Source organism: Halichondria panicea, chromosome 15, assembly GCF_963675165.1.
Source record: "Halichondria panicea chromosome 15, odHalPani1.1, whole genome shotgun sequence".
NCBI classification, from domain to species: domain Eukaryota; kingdom Metazoa; phylum Porifera; class Demospongiae; order Suberitida; family Halichondriidae; genus Halichondria; species Halichondria panicea.
Genome location: NC_087391.1, coordinates 3,914,024 through 3,936,092, shown reverse-complemented (window position 1 = coordinate 3,936,092; position 22,069 = coordinate 3,914,024). Strand labels below are relative to the sequence as shown.

The 22,069-nt window shown below is 40.7% G+C and overlaps 4 protein-coding genes, 1 long non-coding RNA gene and 1 other non-coding gene across 8 annotated transcripts in view; 3 read left to right on the top strand and 3 right to left on the bottom strand.

Moving 5' to 3' along the window:
* Positions 1 to 13,715, bottom strand: part of LOC135348686 (N-alpha-acetyltransferase 40-like) — a 26,976-nt gene extending 13,261 nt beyond the window's left edge. The window contains exons 1-6 of the mRNA XM_064546973.1: positions 13,641 to 13,715; positions 13,422 to 13,472; positions 13,318 to 13,368; positions 13,160 to 13,215; positions 12,935 to 13,030; positions 12,809 to 12,877 (exon numbers count right to left, since the gene is read on the bottom strand). Coding sequence (XP_064403043.1) covers positions 12,809 to 12,877; positions 12,935 to 13,030; positions 13,160 to 13,215; positions 13,318 to 13,368; positions 13,422 to 13,472; positions 13,641 to 13,661 — 344 coding nt within the window. The 5' untranslated portion in view covers positions 13,662 to 13,715. The remainder of the gene's footprint in view (positions 1 to 12,808; positions 12,878 to 12,934; positions 13,031 to 13,159; positions 13,216 to 13,317; positions 13,369 to 13,421; positions 13,473 to 13,640) is intronic.
* On the top strand, positions 1,610 to 3,454 carry LOC135348679 (zinc metalloproteinase nas-8-like). The gene is made up of 2 exons (XM_064546964.1): positions 1,610 to 1,986; positions 2,145 to 3,454. Exons 1-2 carry the CDS (start codon positions 1,663 to 1,665, stop codon positions 3,276 to 3,278), a joined length of 1,458 nt encoding a protein of 485 aa, XP_064403034.1. The 5' UTR covers positions 1,610 to 1,662; the 3' UTR covers positions 3,279 to 3,454.
* Positions 8,027 to 11,849, top strand: LOC135348689 (uncharacterized). 2 transcript variants are annotated; one of them, XR_010398802.1, is made up of 3 exons: positions 8,083 to 8,743; positions 9,360 to 11,195; positions 11,362 to 11,849. It is a non-coding gene; the product is annotated as an uncharacterized LOC135348689 (long non-coding RNA). The 2 variants fall into 2 exon arrangements; XR_010398801.1 differs by having other exon boundaries at positions 8,027 to 11,195.
* Positions 13,138 to 16,387, top strand: LOC135348674 (uncharacterized). Its single transcript, XM_064546957.1, has 3 exons — positions 13,138 to 13,878; positions 14,247 to 15,953; positions 16,100 to 16,387. Exons 1-3 carry the CDS (start codon positions 13,875 to 13,877, stop codon positions 16,198 to 16,200), a joined length of 1,812 nt encoding a protein of 603 aa, XP_064403027.1. The 5' UTR covers positions 13,138 to 13,874; the 3' UTR covers positions 16,201 to 16,387.
* On the bottom strand, positions 16,352 to 22,069 carry LOC135348681 (uncharacterized). Of its 2 annotated transcripts, none has more exons than XM_064546967.1 (9): positions 21,755 to 22,069; positions 20,878 to 21,007; positions 20,541 to 20,761; positions 19,058 to 20,213; positions 18,663 to 18,981; positions 18,144 to 18,435; positions 17,776 to 18,009; positions 17,189 to 17,310; positions 16,352 to 16,607 (listed from the first exon to the last, which is right to left on the bottom strand). In XM_064546967.1, the coding sequence occupies exons 4-9, from the start codon at positions 19,260 to 19,262 to the stop codon at positions 16,439 to 16,441; spliced, it is 1,341 nt and encodes a 446-aa protein (XP_064403037.1). In that variant the 5' UTR covers positions 19,263 to 20,213; positions 20,541 to 20,761; positions 20,878 to 21,007; positions 21,755 to 22,069; the 3' UTR covers positions 16,352 to 16,438. The 2 variants fall into 2 exon arrangements, with proteins under 2 accessions (XP_064403037.1, XP_064403038.1); XM_064546968.1 differs by having other exon boundaries at positions 19,058 to 19,171.
* On the bottom strand, positions 20,271 to 20,411 carry LOC135349457 (U4 spliceosomal RNA). Its single transcript, XR_010398921.1, has one exon. It is a non-coding gene; the product is annotated as a U4 spliceosomal RNA (small nuclear RNA).

Below are 22,069 nucleotides of genomic sequence, written 5' to 3'. Positions count from 1 at the left end.
TTGTAATGTATTCATTGATGTATATAGTTATACTTACGTCACCACTGATTGTCGTTTTATTATCTATATATCTCGCGCACGTCAGGTGACAGTGTCAGCCACGTGTTATAAATTATAAAAAGTGTAGTGTATACGAATCTAAATAGCAGGTATAGACAGCTATACTAATAACATAGAGATCCAGTTAGGAATCCTAATAGTTATTTTACATTAACGAAAGCTTTCATTTCAATAATGCGTTATATCAGGAGTACATGAAGGGGAGTGAGCAACTACTATACACACTATATAAATTCAGTGTTGTCTCACTACGTCACAAACACTTGTAGTAATGTAAACTGTGTGGATTGACATGACCATGTATGTATGTCTAAGGCAGGCGGCTACAATTGGAAAATCTACGCATGTGCTTGCGCAATACATGTAATTTATTAACCATAGTTCGTTTGTACAGCCACTTAAAATGTGCAGTTTACAACAACAGGTTTGTATGGGCTGTATAGTAGTTACTTACTTCCCTTTATGTACTCCTGGTTGTAATACTAGCTACGTATAGGGCAGTGAAAACTTACAATACAACTGAAAGTTGGAAAGATAGTAATACAAAGCAGCCACAATCATTTCAACTGTAGTTGCTCTACATTGCAGACCACAGCAGGCGTATAATCGTGTGAAGTGTCTTTGAAGAGGGTTGAAAGTAATAGATAAAGATTTCAGACGCCACCACTGCATCTAGTTCTGAGGTTGTTGTGAATCCATGATGGTGGTCTACCAGGTGGTGGTTGAGTTATGAACACATGCTACAAAATACTTTGATCCTATTAGCTTTCAAAACAGAAAGTTTATGGCAATCATCTCATTTTATAGCCAGCAGCTTGATCTAGATACACACTAACTACAGCGATGTACTCCCTTGTTATTGCTTTGATGGAGGTTTAGCCATCTTGTTGGAGAGCAGCTTCCGTGTTTCTGCCGTTGTTTTGAAGTCTTAGTACCATCAAGCATGCATGGCCCTTTTTTTTTATGCTTACTTTCTTGAACAAATGAAGAAAAAAAACCTTGAAAACTGTGCATCTCTGGGGCTGTATGTTATTTATCCTATAGCTGTTGACCAATGAGATCAATTAATGGTGACATAAGTGTGGTTTAAAAAACATTTAGAAAGTAGTATTTTAATCATCATCATTAGTAAATAAAATTATAATGCTTGTTTCACACAATACATGGTTCACGTACAGATAATACTCAAGAGAAAAATACAGAACACCATGTTATCTAACTGTAGAACTGTGAAAGCTCATGCATGATCAATCTGCAAATCTATGATCCCATTACAAAGTAGCCACACTTTTTTAAACAGCAGCTGCTCTACATTGCCAGATTATTGCAGGCGTAGGTCTGTGCAGAGCCTTTGAAGGGTTGAACTAATGGACTACAGATTTCAGACGCCACCACTGCACTAGTGAAAGTGTTCTGAGGCTTTTGTAATTAATTAGGGTTATACCTCTTACCAATTGGTGGCTGGGTGCATGCATGCAACAACACATGTGCCACAACCTGTTTCCCAACACAAGGCTCAAACCTAAGGTTTCACAAGTATATAAATAAGGACATTCATCTCATAATCATAGCCAGCAGCTTCATCTATACATCACTAGAGCGATGTACTCTCTTGACTTGAAGACACGTGCTATCGTTTTGTGGCTAGTAGCAGCCGCCCTAGTGATAGCCACCCCGGTCTTATCAATCGATGAAGAAGCTACCTCGGCACTCAGTCGCAACGAAGCACTGAATAGTCAACTGGACATTCTTGCATCTAACGGCAATGGAGAAAGTGATAACGAAGCGATATTTGGCAGTGGGAGTGGAGAGATGGACCCACTATCCAACACGGGTGAACTCTTGGAAAATCCAGAATATTTTGAAGGTGATCTCAACATTCCACGAGAACAGTTTATGGAAGCATATCATCCACCAACAGAAAATGTGAGCCATTGGTAGTCTGGAATAAATTTATTTGCACAAAAGTACATCTTAATGTCAAAATTTACAAGCCTATTAATGGAAGTTAGTGTTAGGATTAGGTAAAGTGAACTTATATATGTTTTACCAAGTACATTGACATTGCTGTTTATATGTATAAGGTGCGAGAAAAACGTGGAGCTATTAATGAGAAGAGATGGCCTGGTGGGATAATCAACTATAACTTTCATTGGAGTGTCAGTTCATCTCTTAGAAGCAAGATTATAAGTGCAATCACTGTTTATGAAAGAGAAACATGTTTACTGTTCAGAAGAACAGGTGTTGCTAACCGCATTCAATTCACGGCTCAAGGTAGCGGTTGTTCCTCTGATTCTATTGGTAGGAAAGGCGGAATACAAACTATAACTTTGCCAGGAAGGTGCAACTCAGAGCACGTCATTATACATGAGATTGGACATGCTATTGGACTATGGCACGAACAGAGCAGGCCTGACAGAGATCGTCATGTGAATATACACTTGGAAAACGTACAAAGTGGAAAAAGTCACAACTTCAAAAAACGCCAGAACGTCGACTATCAGGGAGAACCCTATGATTACCGATCAATCATGCACTATACTGATACTGCCTTTAGTAAAAATGGACGTAAAACAATTACTCCTAAAGAATCATCAAATTCAATAGCACCTAGTTCAAGTCTCAGCAGCAGTGATATTAAGCAGATAAACAGAATTTATAACTGCCCTGAGGCAAGCCCTGGTTATAAAGGTACACTGAAGGTGAGGATGATACAAGCATGGAATCTACCAGATACTGACGGGTGGTGGAATGATCCGGACCCCTATGCCGTTGTTGTGGCTGTGGATAAGACAAACTATCGCCGCGAAAAGCGCACTGGAGTTAAAAGTGGCACTACCAATCCACAGTGGAACCAGGAACTAGACTTTGGAAATAGAAATGAGGGATGGCGCTACTTCACTATCACAATATATGATAGTGACAACGGTGGAGATGATAAGATGGTTGGCACACAGACTATTTGGGTATACCCTAGTTGTTCTACTCACACGAGGAGGTTTTGCTACAGTCTCACACGATGTGTTGACTACAGCTACAGACTTGAAGATGTAAATAACTGCAACCCAAATCCCTGTGTAAGAGGAACTTGTCAAGACAGGTTTTGTGACTACTATTGTAGCTGCCCAAGAAACTACTCTGGAAAGAGATGCGATCGGTACAATCCACCTCGACCTCCTCGACCTCCTTCCTCTGGCGGTACACGACCTATTCCTTAACACATTAAGTGTTTGGACTGAATTCTCTAGCGGTCAAGACAAAGGCACAATAATTGTGACCAGTTAGTATTCCTTTAGCATATACTACTATACTTACATATTAACATGCAGCAAACACACAATGTCCTGAAATTATGATGTGAACAGTATGCTCAAACAGTTTAGCTTGCTTTTGACTTCCTGCCAATTTTCTGTTGTGCCAAAGATAGAAACGGTCGCCTACTTTCCTTTATACAAAAGCTTGGCCTAGGGGTAATAAATAACAACACCCCCTAACATACGATTTGTCCAGCTACAACAAATGAGACATAACGGTATCACTAGAATTATATGTACTCCTGAATAGAAAGAGTTGTGCAATTAAGCTGCGCTGCATGTGCTAATGTCTCTCGCCATGTTTTACTTTAACTCAAAAAGTATTAGAGTGTTATAGAAGAGGTAAGTACTGTATAAGCTCTATTTAAGGCGCCACATTAAAATAATTACGCTGGTAAAGGTAGCTGTATTCAGAGGTGGAAAATTAGTTTTGAGGCTGGATGGCGTTTTTTTAGAGGGCCGCCTTCTAATTGCAGGTAAAAAACGGCTTTTCCAACCTCCTAATATGGCCATTTTTACCAGCGTAATTATTTTAATGTGGCGCCTTAAATTAGAGCTTATACAGTAGTTTGCTTTGTATAATGTTATTATGCAATTGTTGACAATAAACACATAGTCATTATAAAAGAGGAGCTGAATGGAAACAGAAGTCTATCTGATGGCTTGATGAATGGATCTTCAAGTATAGAAGCTTGTAGATCTACAATGTTAATAAGTTTTGCATAAAAAGGGGGTGGATCTGCAATGAGGTCAGAGTTTACAAGGGCTGCTTCTGGCAGTACAGTGTAGGCATGCAGCTTTTCAGCTCTTTTCTGACTCTGTAGCTAACAAATAGCTAGTGCTTTAGAGCAAGGGTAACTCATGAGTTGAATAGAAAGTTGTGAGAACAGATGATGCCATAAAAATGTTGTGAAGAGACTGCAACAGCCTTTTCACTGTCAGTAAAACTAGCCATAACTCAAGAAAGAAGCTTTAGTTTGCTAATCCACGAATCAAAATCCAAAAGAACGTGGCTAGAAGCCTGTAGAAGCTGCTAGTTTTGTCGCATTGCAACCGTTGAGCATTTACAGCTGGAACAACACAGTCAGCTTTACCGTATCCTTCATGAGACTATTCCTCGAGGCACAACTAGTCAAAAGCACTGAAGTACTAAACCTTTGACCCTTGGCTTGAAGTGTGGCTGTATTAGCCTTATAGCATGTCTTACAAATAGCAGGAGTGGTATAGCATGTATGAGGAATAAGCCACCAGAGTTGGTTCGACAGGGTCAAAAAGTCACTAGCGTTTGATCACGTGCATTATAGAGTAAAATTATAGTCGTAGTTGTTAACCAGAGGGGAAGACACAATTTTGAACGTTTCATCTTTTGTTTCTTTATAACTCCGTTATTGGACATGCCCACCACATAGTGCCTAAGGTTAATTGTGTCCTCCCTCCCTCTGGTTCTTAACTGTACCCACTAGTAGTGTTTTAGAACAAGCAGTGGAAACTGTAGCCATAGTATTGAGTTCTAAATATACCTTCGAGGTACAAGTTGTAAGCGAGGGTATGAATGTTTTGACCTTTGACTTTTTGAGCCAAAGGCTTTTGGAACGCACCAACTATATAGCAGTGCTGGCAAGCGTTAATAGCTTTCAAAAAAACGTTGCTTATATTACATTAACGAAGCTTTCATTTCAATAATGCGTTATATCAGGAGTACATGAAGGGGAGTGAGTAACTACTATACACACCATATAAATTCGGTGTTGTCTCACTACGTCACAAACTGTATGTCTAAGGTAGGCGGGCTACAATTAGAAATTCTACGCATGTGCTTGCACAATACATGTAATTAACCACACTGTTTTGAGTGCAGTTACAACCACTTGAGATGTGGGCGTTTTACAACGTAGTATGACAGAGTTAGACAACAAGACGCTCAGACGCCACATGTACAACTGCACTAATAATTAAATGGTTGTAGCTCTATTTTATGGTGGTCTTACGTATCAATTTATGGTGGTCTTACGTACCAATTGGTGATTAGATGTAAACAAACACAAAATAGCTCAATATACCGCATACATGGGTTTCGATTGGTTTTTACATAAGTTAATTGCAAGGAGCATACAATTAGAAAACGCAACCAGGCTTGCATGTACAGTACGTATTATTCACAATTAATTACATTCGAAACCTAGAATACGGTATATTCAAAGTTCAAAACTAAAGTAGAACGTTTATATATACGGACATTCATGACCAGCAGCAGCTTATATACTATAATGTAGCACACTACTCAGGGTGTCATACAGGATTTTGAAGTAGAGGGGGGAAATGAGAAAAGTAACCAGAAAATGTTGCTAAAAAAAGGTCAACTGTTATTTCAATACCCAGCTAAACACACAGTCATAATTGAAAGGGGGGGGGGGGGATTGGAGCTAGGGGGGATATCTCCCCTCCCCCCCCTGTATGACACCCTGCTACTATATATAGTAGCAATTTACTGCCTTGATTGGAAAACACGTGTTTTCGTTTTGTCATTATGATCGAAAAAGGTACATGTAATACGGCTACCTCGATCATACAATACCTAACATGGTCATATACAGCAGGCCATGTTATACAGTTCTAGCTATAGGACACAGTGAGCGTTCATGATTATAAAACTGAAAGTTAGAAAGATCCCATACAAAACAGCCTCAATCATTTCAACTGTTGCTGCCTACATTGCAGACCACAGCAGGCGTATAAATCGTGTGAAGTGTCTTTAAAGAGGGTTGAAAGTAATGGATACAGATTTCAGACGCCACCACTATACCTGTACTTGATTGTTAAACTGCATGGTTCTGAGGTTGTTGTGAATCCATGATGGTGGTCTACCAGGTGGTGGTTGAGTGAACACATGCTACAAAATACTTGATCCTATTAGCTTTCAAGACAGAAAGTTTATATATAAGGACAATCATCTCATTTTATAGCCAGCAGCTTGATCTACACACTACTGCAGCTTGATCTACACACTACTGCAGCTTGATCTACACACTAACTACAGCGATGTACTCCCTTGTTATTGCTCTGTGGCTAGTGATAGCAACCCCGGTATTAGTGATCGGTGAAGAAGCTACCCCGGCCCTCAGTCGCAACGAAGCACTGAATAGTCAACTAGACAAAGGCGATTTCAACATTCCAGGAGAACAGAATCATGTTATCCTAAGAAGAAGTCCTGGCTATAAAGGTACATTGAAGGTGAAGATGATACGAGCGAGGGGTCTACCAGACACTGACGGATGGTGGGATGAGCCAGACCCCTACGCTGTCGTTGTGGCTGTCGATAAGTCGAACAATCGCCAAGAAAAGCGCACTGTAGTTAAAAGAGGCACTTGCAATCCATATTGGAACCAGGAACTAGATTTTGGACACAGCAGTGTAGGATGGCGCTACTTCACTATCACAGTATACGACAGTGACAATGGTGGAGATGACAATATGACTGGCACAGAAACAGTTTGGGTGTCTCCTAGTTGCACTACCAACACTAGGTTGTTCGCACCATGTGTTGATTACAACTACAGACTTGAAGATGCAAATGTAAATCACTGCAGCTCGAATCCCTGTGTAAGAGGAACCTGTCGAGATCAATTTTGTGGCTTTTCTTGTAGCTGCCCAAAATTCTATGTAGGGAATAGATGTGAGCGGTACATGTACAATCCTCCTCCTCCTCCACGTCGACCTTCTTCGTCTGGTGGTATAAGACCTCTTCAACCATTAGAAGAAGAATTACACCCATACTGAATTCTCTAACGGTCAAGACAATTAACTATTCAAAGGCACAATAATTGTGACCATTACGAAGTATAGTTAATATATACACCTATATAATTATACAAAACTATACTTACGTATTAACATGCAGCAAACATATAAATGTTTTGAAATTAATGATATGAACAGTATATCTCAAACAGTTCAGCTTGCTTTTGACTTCCTGCCAAAGAGAGTTTCTCTGTTGTGACAAAGAGACAGAAACGGTCATTGAACTGCTAGCTATATATACTGAGACATTTTGCCTACTTATACAAAGCTTGGCCTAGGGGTAATACATAACAACCCTATAACATGCGATTTGTCCAACTACACTAAATGATGAAGACATAACAGTATAATATACCCCACTTGGGGTCTGTATCATAGCAACTGGGTGGGGTTTAACTACCATAAACTCCTGCATTCTTCATAAACTCCCTTGCCTTGACTTGTTGACAAGGGCAGGACAGATGGGTGGGGCTCGCAAAACACCCAGGAAGGCTGGAGGAAGGGTGTGACTCACTGCTTGGACATTGACAAGTTAGTGCGTGGAGCTAGAAGCTTAGGACTGGCTACAAGCTATACGCTCAAGCTTTTTGTTCGTTTTCAATAGTTTTTGAGACTGTTTGCTAGTTGTATCCAAGGTGAGGTAGCTTAGGTAGCAAGCAACTTTTCATTCAAGTGGGTATATAACACTTATTGTCCACAACATTCGAATTTATGGCAAACGTAAACCATCCTTGGCCTCGGGGCTTTGCCCTCGTCCTCAGAGATAAATTCTGATGGTTACTCCCACTGCCAAATATTGCTTTTCTTCATTGCCATTAGATGCAAGAATGTCCAGTTGATTCAGTGCTTTTAACGTTTCATTTTTTCTTTCTTAATAACTCCACGCCCACCACATAGTGCCTATGGTTAATTGTGTCCTCCCTCCTCTGGTTCTTAACTGTACCCACTAGTAGTGTTTTATAACTGTAAGCAGTGGAAACTGTAGCCATAGTATTGAGTTCTAAAATGTACCACTCGAGGTGCAAGTTGTAAGCGAGGGTATGAATGTTTTGACCTTTGATTTTTTGAGCCAAAGGCTTTTGGAACGCACCAACTATATAGCAGTGCTGGTAAGCGATAATAGCTTTCAAAAAACGTTGCTTATAATAGTTATTTTACATTAACGAAAGCTTTCATTTCAATAATAATGTGGGTTATATCAGGAGTACATGAAGGGGAGTGAGCAACTACTATACACACCATATAAATTCAGTGTTGTCTCACTACGTCACAAACACTTGTAGTAATGTAAACTGTGTGGTTTGACATGACCATGTATGTCTAAGGTAGGTGGGCTACAATTAGAAATTCTACGCATGTGCTTGCGCAATACATGTAATTAACCATAGAAGGTTAGCAGTGTACGTGCATGCTGCTTTGTAGTTTTTTCTGACTCTTGTAGCTAACAAACAGCTAGCGCTTTAGTGCAAGGCTAACTCATAAGCTGAATAGAAAGTTTGTGCGAACAGATGATGCAAACAGATGATGCTATGAAATATTTTTAAGAGACTGCAACAGCCTTCACTATGCATGTGAGTCAAACTAACCATAACTCAGGAAAGAAGCTTTAGTTTGCAAACCCACGAATCAAAATCGTGGCTAGAAGCCTATAGATGCTGTTAGTTTTCGTCGCATTGCAACCGTTAAGCAGTTATACAGCTGGAACAGACACACACACACACACACACACACACACACACACACACACACACACACACACACACAGTCAGCTTTACCGTATCCCTCGTACGGCTACGCCTCGAGGCATAATTAATTGAGGTTTCATACTCGGGGGGTATATGACTTAGTGCTATAATTATAACAAGCTACATTACTTAGCAGCAAGTGTATAGACCCATTGCTCATAAAAGCCTACCGAACTTCAAATTATAGACTCTTGTTAATTCGGCCACGCTTGGGATAGTGCAGCTTGGCCGGAATAGCGAGGTGGCTGTATTTCAGAAAATAGCCGCGTCTTAAAAACGACCTTACCTCGAATCTAATGACTAATTTTGTGGTTCTTGTCTAGAGATAATAAAGGATAATGAGTCATTCTGCTCGCTGGCAAAGTTTTTAAAATGGGCAAATTTGATTGTTCAAGTACTGTATATATGAAATAATGTTTCAAATGTTTCATTTTGCTTGCAGAGGAAGCTACAATTCGAGAGAGGCCACTGTTCGAGACAGGCGTTTTTTAGGCCTACAGTAGAACCTCGATTATCCGACATGGCAAAAAAATGGCGATTATCCGGACTGCCTCTGGAACCAAGGTGTTTGGATATCGAGGTTCTACTGTATATATACCAACACCCCAGCTAATTCAATTATGGAAGCACCGCGGGTGCTGATGCCTCGGTGGAGGTGCCAAAGCTACATAACATAAAACTACTAATAGCTTTTATACACACATTATAATTATCATGAAGAATATTTTTGCATTAATTTTGCTGCAGGCAGGCAGAATCCAGAAGAGTGGGTAATGATCGACCATGATGGTTAAAAACGATCGATTCAAATCTAAAATTAATGGCTGCATCAGCAGAGCCTTGCAGCTCTCTTCAGCTAGCATTCTAGTGCAGAGCTAACTACTAAGTAGAGTAGCAACACTCGGTGAACAAGTTTTGCTACGCACTCTTCTGAAAAGGCTGCATTGGCATTCCAAGTAGGAATAACTCGAGAACGAAGCATTATTTTGCAAAGTCCACGAATTAAAAGAAAACATGACTAGAAGCCTATACTTTTATTTCATTGATTGAGCAGCTGTATATGTAGCAGTCTACACAGACACACTACCCAGGGTGTCATACAGGGGGGGGGAAAAGGGGGGATATCCCCCCCCTATCTCCAATTTCCCCCCCTTTTTTGCTGACTGAGGGTCCATAGCTGGCAATTTTACATACTATGAAATAACAGTTGACCTTTTTTTAGCAAAATTTTCTGGTTACTTTTCTTATTTCCCCCCTCTACTTCAAAATCCTGTATGACACCCTGCTACCGTATATCTCGCTTGCGCACGCGCACCAAGGCATAACAACCTTTAGTTTGTCATCAAAAGTTCTTTTCACCTGCACCAAACTTGATCTCTGCTACAAAAATAAAAAGTGTAAAAAGCACTAACAAGTTGGTACCTAGCTAGCTCCAGTATCAATATAGCTGCCACGTGTAGAGACATAGCCTCAAAGGCTACTATTTGAATATGCAGCCTTTATACAAGAGCGACCTCTGATCAAGTATAAACGGTAAACGTAAGTCTGCTAAACAGTACTGTGCGTCTACTGAATTGATGACATTACCTACATGCAAATTAATGCTGCATTATATACAGTTATAATTATTACCAGTATACTGAAGGGCTACATTTTCTGCTATGCAAAAAACAATCCTCAGAGTGTCAGGCTCAGTTACAATGGAGGCAATATTTTATTGCACCAGTGTCTATTTACATGTACACAAGATTCTAAGAAGCCCACACATTTCAACAGCACCACGTGCTAGTTAGTGTTGGGTTACATGTACATGCAATGTGCATTAGCTATGAATGGCATTACCAACCACTACGACCATAATATGCAAGCCTGAATAGAATTAAGTTGAGCCGTACAAACCATACGTATTTGCTTGTATACAGCTGGTGTTTAGATTCAAATGCACATACACGTACACAGTAGCAAGTTGTTTATCACTGAAGCCTTAACAACAGTTGTTATTGGGTATATAAATGGCATGTGCTAAAAAGGTAAATGTAAGTGTAAGACTACATATATTCAGTATAAGATGCTTTTAACAATGACTTTGTGGCTACTACTAGCTGCCCCATTAGCTAATTCAGCCATTGCTCGTAACAGAGAGCTACAGAATCAACTAAACATTATTGCAACAAGTGAGGAGAGCCGAGAGCAAAGAGAATCCAACGACAGGAGTAGTAGAGCCATGAACGAAGACTTGTCCACAATTGATATCATAGACATTGTGGATCATCAAGAGGTTAGTTACTTCACACAAGGTATAACAACAAAGCATGCACTATAATTATCCAATGATATGTGTTAAGGCTTAGGAAATTGTAATTTCTATAAAATAAATGTGTTGCAAACAAACCAAACGATGATTACTACCCACTAACTGCAATAATCATTTATGTACATTGTAGGTTCGTCAAAAGCGTGAAGAAAGTTACAAGGGAATACTAAAGGTGAAGATTGTTCAGGCCAAACACCTCCCAGACAGTGACGGCTGGTGGAACGAGCCAGACCCGTACGCTTGTGTGGAGGCTGTAAATAGATTGAACACTCGATACAGACAGTGCACTAAAGTGATATCAGGGACAAAATTTCCCGTCTGGAACAAAGAGTTGAATTTTGGGGAGAGCTGTAGCGGGTGGAGGTACATCACAATTATCATCTATGATGAGGACCCGGGGCGGCATGACTTAATGATGCACTCTCCCAGGATACTGATAAGACCAGGAAGACTTTCAGAGTCGTACTGTAGCAACTCTATAGAATGTGTAGACTATGAAATTAATATGACAGTGCAGGATTAGTAGCTCTAGCTAGTTAATTTTCAGCATTTTTTTAGTCATCATAACGATCAATCACTAATAATTACGTTCTCACTATAACCGGCAATGATATTATAGTCTAGGCTACATATGACCAGAGCATAATTATGTACACAGGCCATTACTCTGAATCACTACAAGATCTTTTTTTAACATGGACATGGTAGTAATAGTAAGTAGCTGTATCCCTTTACCGTTCAAAATGTTGTAAATTTTACAACAACAATCTGGGAGGGAGCGTGCTATCAACTTGTGAATGTTGCATGATATTGGATTCTGTGGCAGATTGGATAGTATCATGAATGCGATTATCCTTTGATGTTCTGCTGAGCTGTTCAATTAGGACACTTAAAAAAAAAAAAAAAGGTTTAAAACAAGCTATACAGCATGTAGGACTGAGTAGTATCCATTGGTAGAACCTCTGGACCATCTTGGTAGCCATAGAATATTTTCGAAGAGGAAGCAGCAAGCCATTTGTGTACACAGGCACTTCACAAGTGGACACAAGCTCTACAATAGCTACATGCTTGCTAAGCAGCTTAGTTGACCAGAGTGCAGCTTTTAAAGGCCACACATACTTCCATCGAGGCAGCAGCAAGGCATAAAATCGATGGTTAGTTTGTGCACAGCCATTGACCCACGCCCATCTCTACAAGCCACTTCATTGGGGGCGGAGATAACATCAAGCTAATTTGGTGGGTTGGGCTCAGATGCAAACTAGCAAACTAAAGTGATGGAACTGTTCCAGACTGTGTGCGGCCGGCTGAACGGGAAAGGATTATAATAAAAGCTCAGCACTTGTACATTAATGAGCCCTAGTTGAGCTACTGTACAAGTTATTGTGCTTTAGCTGAGCTATACCGGGGGAGAAGAGGGGTATTATATAAGTTCTGTACCTGCTTTCTGGGCACATTGTGAGCAGGTAAAACAGATAAAAAGCATATATTAAGTAGACACATTATAGCAGTGGTTAAATATCCACCATTTGAGTTGTTAGTTTATATGGTTGAATCTCAGTAATAATTGATTCACTCACCATGCAGAGTCGTGTGTTAACTCGTCCCACTTCTTCCTGTCGTTCCAGCCCCACCCACCACTGACGTACCTGCACATAAGGAACAAGGGTAAATCAGTGCTCAACAAAGGAGTGATGAGAACATACAGCTCCTCCACACACTCCTTCATCAGGTCAAAGGCCCACTTGACGTCGTCCTTTGTCAGGTCTGCCATTCGGTAAAGAGAGACGGCCACATCAAGTCTACGTGGTGTGAAATCATTAGCACATAGACGTATCAAAAATTACAGTTGACAACAATTAACGTTATGTGTACTAAATTCTAAAACAGATCAGAATCAACTTGTAGAAACCATAACATTAAATGCTTACTCATTTCTAGAGTATTTCTGGAAAGCAGGTAGACTCTCCATATACTCGTTCACCTCCTAAGAAACGAACAGTACAGTATAATACACCCACACACATAACGAACAGTACAGTATAATACACCCACACACGTACACAGTGAACAACACTGATCGACTCACATCATAGGCCACCTTCACTCTAGAGAGGGACGCAGCTACCTCGGCTTGCTCCTGATTAAAGCATAGGGTGAGTGCAATGCAACGTTAGGTGTGCAATCATTTACTTGCTTCCATTTGAGCTTTTTTTCTTTGCTCTTTGCAGATCCAGATTTTTTCTAGTGGGATTATCAGATCAGTATAGATAGCTTGCAGCAATTAAAAAAAAAAGCTTGCATGTATTGTAGAGACAGATTTTTGTGCAATTCATTACAGCAATGCCTGATTTACCTTCAATGGACTATGTGTACAATGCAATTTAGTACAAGTACATGCAAGTAGCTTACTTTAGGTGGCATGTTGATCATCAGTTAGTTCCTCAGAGAGGTTTGCTGCCACGTGGGTGCTCCTAAACGGGTCGTTACTACGAAAAGTGAAAATGAGTACTAATAGCATGCAGCTGGAGTTTTCTCATAGAGATTTTCTCTCTGTCATTATCAGTACGCAGTATATGCTAGTACTAGTGGAGAATACTATAAAACCAAGTACCTGCCTGCAGTGTGAGGTTGAGGTTGAGAAAAATGGGTGAGTTTTAGACGTTGTGCATGTGAAAAATATGAAATAGAATTACACACCTGAAGCAAGCAGTTTTGTACACATGTGTTTACTGTACTAATTATTTTAACATTACTATCTCTTGTACTGTCTCGAATGTATTTAACTACATGGTTTATTAATTACATTGCCGTACATTTAATATGGGTGTTAGCCTAATTCACCAGTTGTCCGAGCCAAGCTATCGCCTCGTACATACTTGGCAGCAATGGACGATAGATACGGCTGGGATATATACCGTATTAGTAAATATAAAGCTCAGTGATGCAATGTAGACCTAGCATTGTAGATATTCATGTTGTGTTGCTTATTTAGCTACCTCCTTTACATCCTTGTAGAGAACAAGCAATCAGCGGAACCTTCCTGTGAAGATACAAAGTGTGCTACAAGATCTACACCATCAGTTACAACTGTCAGCCCTTGGACTTCTGTTATTGCACAAAGCCGCAGCATTCCATCTTCTCTACTGCTGACTGATCGACCCTTGATCATACTGAGTGACTCCATGTTTGCAAGGTGTCTAGCACAGGGCAATGTTCCTGGAAACAGCTACCCTCCAATGAGCTTACTCTCTCATCCTCCAGAAATTACCGTCTTACCGGATGAACCTTATAAAGTGCAACAACTCTGCTTACCTCCTGTGCCACCAGTGACAGTATCTACCGATGAGGCTGTACCTAACCCATTGATGGTGACTCCTGAACTTGATGCAGCACAGAGTGGAGGCTGCTCTGAAGTGTGTGTAATACCAGACTCTCCCTCGTGCTCGAATATACCCGACATCGACGTACAGAACACGCTAAAACCACCTGATGATGGTACTGGATTTGGAGAGGAAATTATCAATGCTTTGGCTACTAGCATCGTGTCTCTCTCTAAGCAGGAGACAAACGACCTTCCTAGCAACCCTGAACCAGTTGAGATGCTTGCAACTCCAGTAACCGAACATAAATCAAAGCCGTTGTTCGGCTGCACCTCGCAACTTAATCTGCCAACCGTATCACAGAGCTGTTTTCAGAATCCGTTTGTCGACTTTGTGGCTGAAAAAGAACAACTGCTAGAGGATTCAGACAGTGAACTTGAGATACATATACCTTCTCTACAGTACAATGAAGATATTGCCCAGAACAATAGCAATTCAGGAAGTATTGACCAAGAACAATGTGTTGAATCATCACCCCCTATGAATGAAACGGCAGATTGTGGTCCAAACACAGATGAAAGCCGTAAGAAATCAGATCAAGTTGAACAGTGTGAAGAGCCTTTAGCTAAAAGGCAAAAAATGGAGATAACTGAGCCTGTAGAAGATAGTGTTATTCCTCTCTCAGTACCATTGAGTGAATTTCAACCAGGCCTACCCATTGTTCGAATGGATGTTATTGACAAAAACAATGAAGTGACGCAATGTGAAGCTATCCACATGAACGACATCTCAACTCTTCCAATGATGATTGAGCCTGCCTTGCCTGTACCCTACCCTCAAGAGCCCAATGAGTGGGTTGATGATGGCCTGGACACGGTAGAGGCAGCTCTCCCCATCGAGTGTGCCCGAGAACACGCCCTCATCCCCAACCTACCACGATGTGCCCAGCAGGACGACCTGGACTCTGATGACAGCGATGATGAGGAGAAAGACGAAACAGCAGCCATTGTAATTATTGGCAACCTACCTGACCATTCTTCTCCAGTACGAACGTATGACATGACACCGAGCCCTCAGCAGACAAGTCTCAGCCCCGTGTTGGAATATCAAGTCGTTCCCAATGTGCTACCCCTGGATTCTTCGTTCTCGTCTCTCTACCCAGATGAGCAGGATGATAAATTGGAGCAAAAAACTACCTCTTTGGATGGTGTCAACATTGAGAATATGGACAATACTTCTGTGATAGAGTTTGCCCTAGAAAGAATGGAGTCTCAGCAGAGCAAGACGACCCAGACGACCCAAACTGTGCGCCTGATTGATCTTAGCGATGACGGCGACAAAAGCATGAGGGTGGATTCTAAACGGCAAAATTGCTTCTCTTTCAGACACAACGTTAACACAGGTATGTCTTGTTCGTTTGCCTAGTGTGTGCCTCTTGGTTTTGTATTACATTCACAGTATTATTATACACTAGCGTAATTAAATATAAACGTGTGCATGTTGGTCAACAAACCATTATTTCACACTGTACTTCATTCCCCCGTGCAGGTGTGGTGTCAGAGCTTTGCCCTACTACTAGACTCAATCTGAGCAAGCCAAAACTTCGACTGGGTCTCTCCAAGAGAGGCAAGCCCGATAGATTCAATTAAGCAACTTGTTAGAGCATCGATCATCGCAGCTGTACTGCTGTGTATCGCATCACTTCCTCATGCCTCTTATGTTATGTGTTCTACATGTAACATGTATCTAATACATGTATATTTATTCCATGCTGTACGTATTATATAAGATTGTGAAATATTCTAATCGATAAATATTATTGTCGTGTATCAATTATTCAATAATTATGGGTATCAGATGAACAAATTAATGCTGAGTGAAAGTGATTTAGAAAGGTTTGCATGATAGGCAGTTTGTATCAGAGGCACCACACACTGTAGTCCAGTGTTCATTTGTGTCAGGCGTGATTGGTGCTCTCAGATTGTGGGTACTGCTTGTTGGGTTGCTGTCCAAACTCATTGGTAGAGTGATGTATTCAGCCATTGCTGGCTGTGATCTGCATGGAAGTGTAAAAAGTGTTACGTAATATTATTAACTATATACACGAAAACGCTCCATAACATGTTTATATATACAGTAGAGTCTCGCTTCCAGCTCTCTGAAGTACGGCCAGCTCGATATACCGGCCATTTGGTTTCACAGATTGCTAGCTAGATGTTTACTGCACAAAACTTGCCCTGAAATGCGGCCACTCGAGCTCGCTATTCCGTATACTGGCTGCCCCAAACTAGGTTACGGCTGGATAATATGTTTTGGGTATGGTTTGGCAGATAAAATTGGATTACACTTGAGAGCAATGATTCCTTATCCTGGAGATAGAACCGCAAAATTAGTCATTAGATTTAAGGTAGGGTAGTTTTTTTGGCCGCGGCTATTTCTGAAATGCGTCCACCTCACTATTCCAGCCAAGCTGCACTGTCCCAAGGGTGACCAGATTAACGAGAGTCTATACTGTAATTATACATACACGGGTATAAAAATGATGGCGGAGGAATCTTTTTATTAAAATAACACTCTAACATAGGAATAACACATCATACAGATCGATTGCATGTATAGAAACTGGGTGGTTCATACCTTGATAAGTACAGTTTGTACACCCTGGTATGTGTCTCTCTCTCTAGGAGGTTTTCTCGTGCTAAAGGATGAATTATTTTGCAATGTTCCTTTGCATCGTCAAACACCCACTTCCCAGACTCCTGCATGTAAATACAGTAACGATGCTGTAAATTAATGTTGATCTGCATGCATGATTGTGCCAGAAATGCAGAGAATTATTAATCTATGCACTTGGCTTGTAACAGTACATTCCACAAATTAAATGTATAAAAACGAGCAACCCCCTGCCCAGCTATGCTAATAATGCATACCTTAAAGTTGGCCCTATTCTAGCAGTACTTATAGCCCATACTATTATCGTACAGCAGGGTATTTTTGAGGCAATAAATTTTGAATTCGCAGTTTTCACGGATCGACTTTGAACCTCGAAAATTTATGAATCATTGTTTGCTTTCGGTATTGAAAGACTTCTCTACTGTGGGGGTGTGGTCATTTGAATATCTATATCCTTGAAATAAAATCGGTGAAATGTTTAGTTAAGTAATATCTGTGAAAATGTAGTGCCTTGAAAATAATATGCTATATGGTGGTATAAGCTTACAAACCTTTTTCCAGCAGTAGGGTGTGTCTGGCTCATAACTCAATAGGTTACCCATAGAGAATATCACAAGGGTGCTTCCAAAGTAGGCATGATCTTGGACAGCGTTGGGTCCATATCCAACAATCACATTCACTCCCAACTGAGCCAATTTTCTGATGATAGGTAGAACTGTTTCGCCTGCATAGGTACCACTGTCTCTTCCCCAGGAAAGTAGCACCACCATCACTTCAACTCCATACTATGAATACACAGTTCCATATAGTTATGCTAGGGTTCTGTTCATTGCTTTTGAACCATGAGTATAATTAGGAATGTGACAAATGATAGGGGATTTCTCTCAATGCAACCATGCATGCAGTCTATATTATTTACCCCTTTTATGTTGTTCACCACGGAAGTGGCTACTTTAGAGGTGTACTTTACTGGAGCAAACGGAGTTTGTGAAGACTGTAAACACTGTCCGTGACCAGCACACATTGCTATAAATCCCACCCTCTGGCCGCCCACAACAGCAATGTGGTGACACTTGGCGTTGAGCCCCAACCAGTGGATTCCAGAGGCTTCCATGGTATGCACCATTGGCTGCACCAATTGTGTGGTTACTAGAGAGGAGACCTGGGGGTTGGCTATTGATAGCAAATTCACTCCTCCATCCACCAGTAATCTGTACAATAAAGTGCATGTCAGATCAACCTAAGAGACAACTTGAAGTTTCATCTATGGAAACAGGAATTCGTGTACGCTAAGCGTCCGAGCCAAGGTATACAATGTACACAGGGGCTATAGTAAACAAGCATTTAAGCTGACAAACAGTTCCATATGTAAAACAAACACTGTCCTATACAACCCCCAGCCCCTGTATGCATAATATACTAATTGCTTATAGCTCACTTGAGTGCTTCCAAAGCGATGTCATCCTGGTTAATATCTCCAGAGAGGGAAGAAAAAGCTGGTCCAGCTGTCCTCACTATCTTTGTGATGTTACTAAGAAGTTCAATTGCTTTGTTGAGCGGGTTTTTCTGTGAGTTTGTAATGCGGAGGTTTCCGAGAGCAACAAGAGTTCCAAAGTAGTCATACTTGTTTTTCAGCTCATCTTCTGATATTGAGTATGACTCACGGCTTCCAGACAGAGCCTCTACAGGCAGACACATTGACTGTGTCAGTGACTCGAAGTTCTTTGTCACTTCTTTAGAGAACCACGTTGAAACATCTATAATTATGGTAAAACAAACAACATGCAATCAATTATTATCAGAAATAAATTATTCTAAAGTAGCTGATCTTACTGCTGATATCTTGTACCACCCCTTTGTCAGAGTAGTGAGCTCCAAGGCCTCTGTCCAGTGATATGGCACAGGTCACATTGGAGTTTACAAGATAGTCTACTGCCCAAAGCAATACTGAGAGGACAACAAAGACAATTGACAGTCGCTTGAGCCTTCTTTGACCAACCATGATTGAACAACAGTCCTTTATTATAGGTGGCTGCATACCAGCCCCACCCCTATTTAACTGCAGGCAGTGCAGGGCTTCATATAACTGTTTAATAGGTTTTCATAATTATAGATGTAGATCTACTGTAAGTTACCATATCATTTTGTACATCCCTGTATATGACAGCACCTTAACTTTCCCTGCATGCTAGCCAGAATAGCACAACTGTAATATAATGGGGTGCATACAGTGCACTGTTATACAGGGTGAGGAGACTAAATCTAGCTAACATACAGCTCTGAGTCCAGCCCACGGCCGTGTCTTCAAAATGTAATAAATCTTGTGGCACTCGGTTAAAGTTTGTTTATATATGTACAAACGTTTATTCAAGATATAAGCTTAGGGTAAAATTGCACATTGAAAGTCAATTCAATTAGAGTTAGAATAATTGTGTTTGTTTGTTATTAAGCGAGATAAGCCTTGTAAGTGTCGAACACTAAAAAGATCCATTTGTGTAACAGTCACAGTATCATAATTATAAGTTAATTCCCTCCAGTATAGATCCAGTTACCGATCTTTTCTTGGGTGGCCATAAGAAGGCTTTCATTAGTCTGAAACAAATCTGCATGTGCCGTCCCCAATAAGCAAGAATCTTATACAGCTATCCGAAGTAAATGTAAATGCATATCGAAAAACGGTGCTTAGTAGATCAATTAAGACAAGTACCATGAAATAATTCGATACTAATTCACAACTCCATCATTCGAAGCTTTTTTCGATGAAAGCAGTAGTTTTCCCACAACCATGTATTCTGAATCCTGCATAGAGATTGACACAATCTGGTATGCACACACATTAATTCATAGAATTCTTCACTTGAGCATAATGAAGAACAACTAGGATCCAGTCCTCAGGTATGATGAATATGCCATACAGTGGGTGTAGCATATTGCAAAATCTTTTCTAAGGGTCTTTCCAAGTTTATAATCTTGAAATAAGTACGTAAAGCTGTGAAAAAATAAGACATCGTTCACAGCACATCAGAAATTTTGTTTTGTGATTCGACCACCGTGGTGGTCTCCAAAAATTGCAAATGCCGACGGTATTTCACGTCGTCATTGCGGGATATTGGGATAAGTTTTCAACTAGCAATAACCACGCCTCGGTAAAACCTCATTGGCTATGGTACTGCCACTGCGCAAAGCTGACTTAGAAACGTCAGCTGCCTCCTTTTATACACACGTCTGTTTACAACATCTTATGGTAAGTGACCGGAATGTTATAATTATATTCACGACATCACTTTGAGGGACTCCAATCGGTAAATCAACTTACGCAGAAGGGCGATCTTTGGATGTGAGTAGACACCACTCTCCCTCAATGCCAGCTGGTAGGTACTTCTGATGGTGGGTAGGTAGGTCAGAGATGCTGTCTGTCTTGGTGAATCTATCCTGACATGTGATTGGCTGCGGCTGGTCTTTTAGCGACAAGCTGTTGATGTCTGGTCCCAGAAATAGAGATTGATTTCTTGTCATGTTTGTGCTTGGAGGGCAAGTCTGTGTGTGGAAGGGTGGATGTAGATGTGTGTGTGTGGGCGTGAGTGTGAGTAGTGTGTACGTGCAAGCTGTCTAATATCAAGAGTAGATACTCCTGAAAAAATAATCATGAATACCTGATATTAAAGTGAAAGGTGCAATATAACTGTGGAGAATATAGATCCCATACGATACTCCAGTGCAGATGACCAAGATCAAACGTAAATTGACCATATACCCCTCTGGGACGGACAAGCCAAACTCCACCTAGGTTTACATAGAATACAGAATACGTAATTTACGAGAGACTGAAGCATCTGTATACAGAGGTAGAGAACATGCTTGCATGCAGTTCAACAAGGTCAATTGTTGAAGACCCCTGACTGCATGAAGAGAGATACTTGCAAGTATGTTTATTAGCTAGCGCGGTTGGGGACAACTCAACTTTGAACCCTCTGACTGTGCCACTTTCTTGAGATACTCAAGATACACTGGTTTGCCAACTATCGCAGCCACCTATAAATTATTATAAGTAAACTCCAGCTATTACGAAGATAGAAAAAAATAACTGCTTTCATCTAATTGTGATCTGAACACATCTCAAATAATTATAGCTACCAAATCGGCAGAAATTTTAGAAAAAAGTGCAAGGCTATAATTATATATACACTTGGCTATTGTTAAAATTGCTGGATTTCGACTGATCACGAAAGTATAATTAAGCACAATTGGAAAGGTGTTCTGAGAGCTATTTTTGACTACTGATCACAAATTACATGCTCTCAAAGATAGCTACCATATCGGCTGAAATTTTAGACTTGCCCATACGCTAATCTTGTTTAGGGAAAGACACATGCAACTAGAGAAATCAAAACTGAAAGTCGTATGCTGCAAAATATTGAACACTATATAGCTTTGACTAATCACATTGGAAAGGTAATTCTGAGAGCTTTGAAATTGCACAATATACCGCTCCAGCTACGTGCACAGCTAGCTTCAAACACAACTCATCACCTTAGTGGTAGTGGCCCTGTTGCTGTGAGGTTGTAGTGTACTAGACTGTGATAGTCACCTGCATGACTGCATCGTGGGACAGCCATAGACTGCAGGCTTGCTGGGTGTGGGAATGTGAAGTGCATATGAGGGTAGGGAGGATGGTGGAGGATGGTGGAGATGTGCCGGGGTATCACAATACCATAATTTCTCTGTAGGGTGATATCAGAGGAGGTACGACATCCGCGAGTCACATTCCTTATTATATCCGCGGGTCAAAGTTCAAAAGTCAAAGTTTGACATCAAACAAAGTGATACGCATAGCAGCAACTCCAG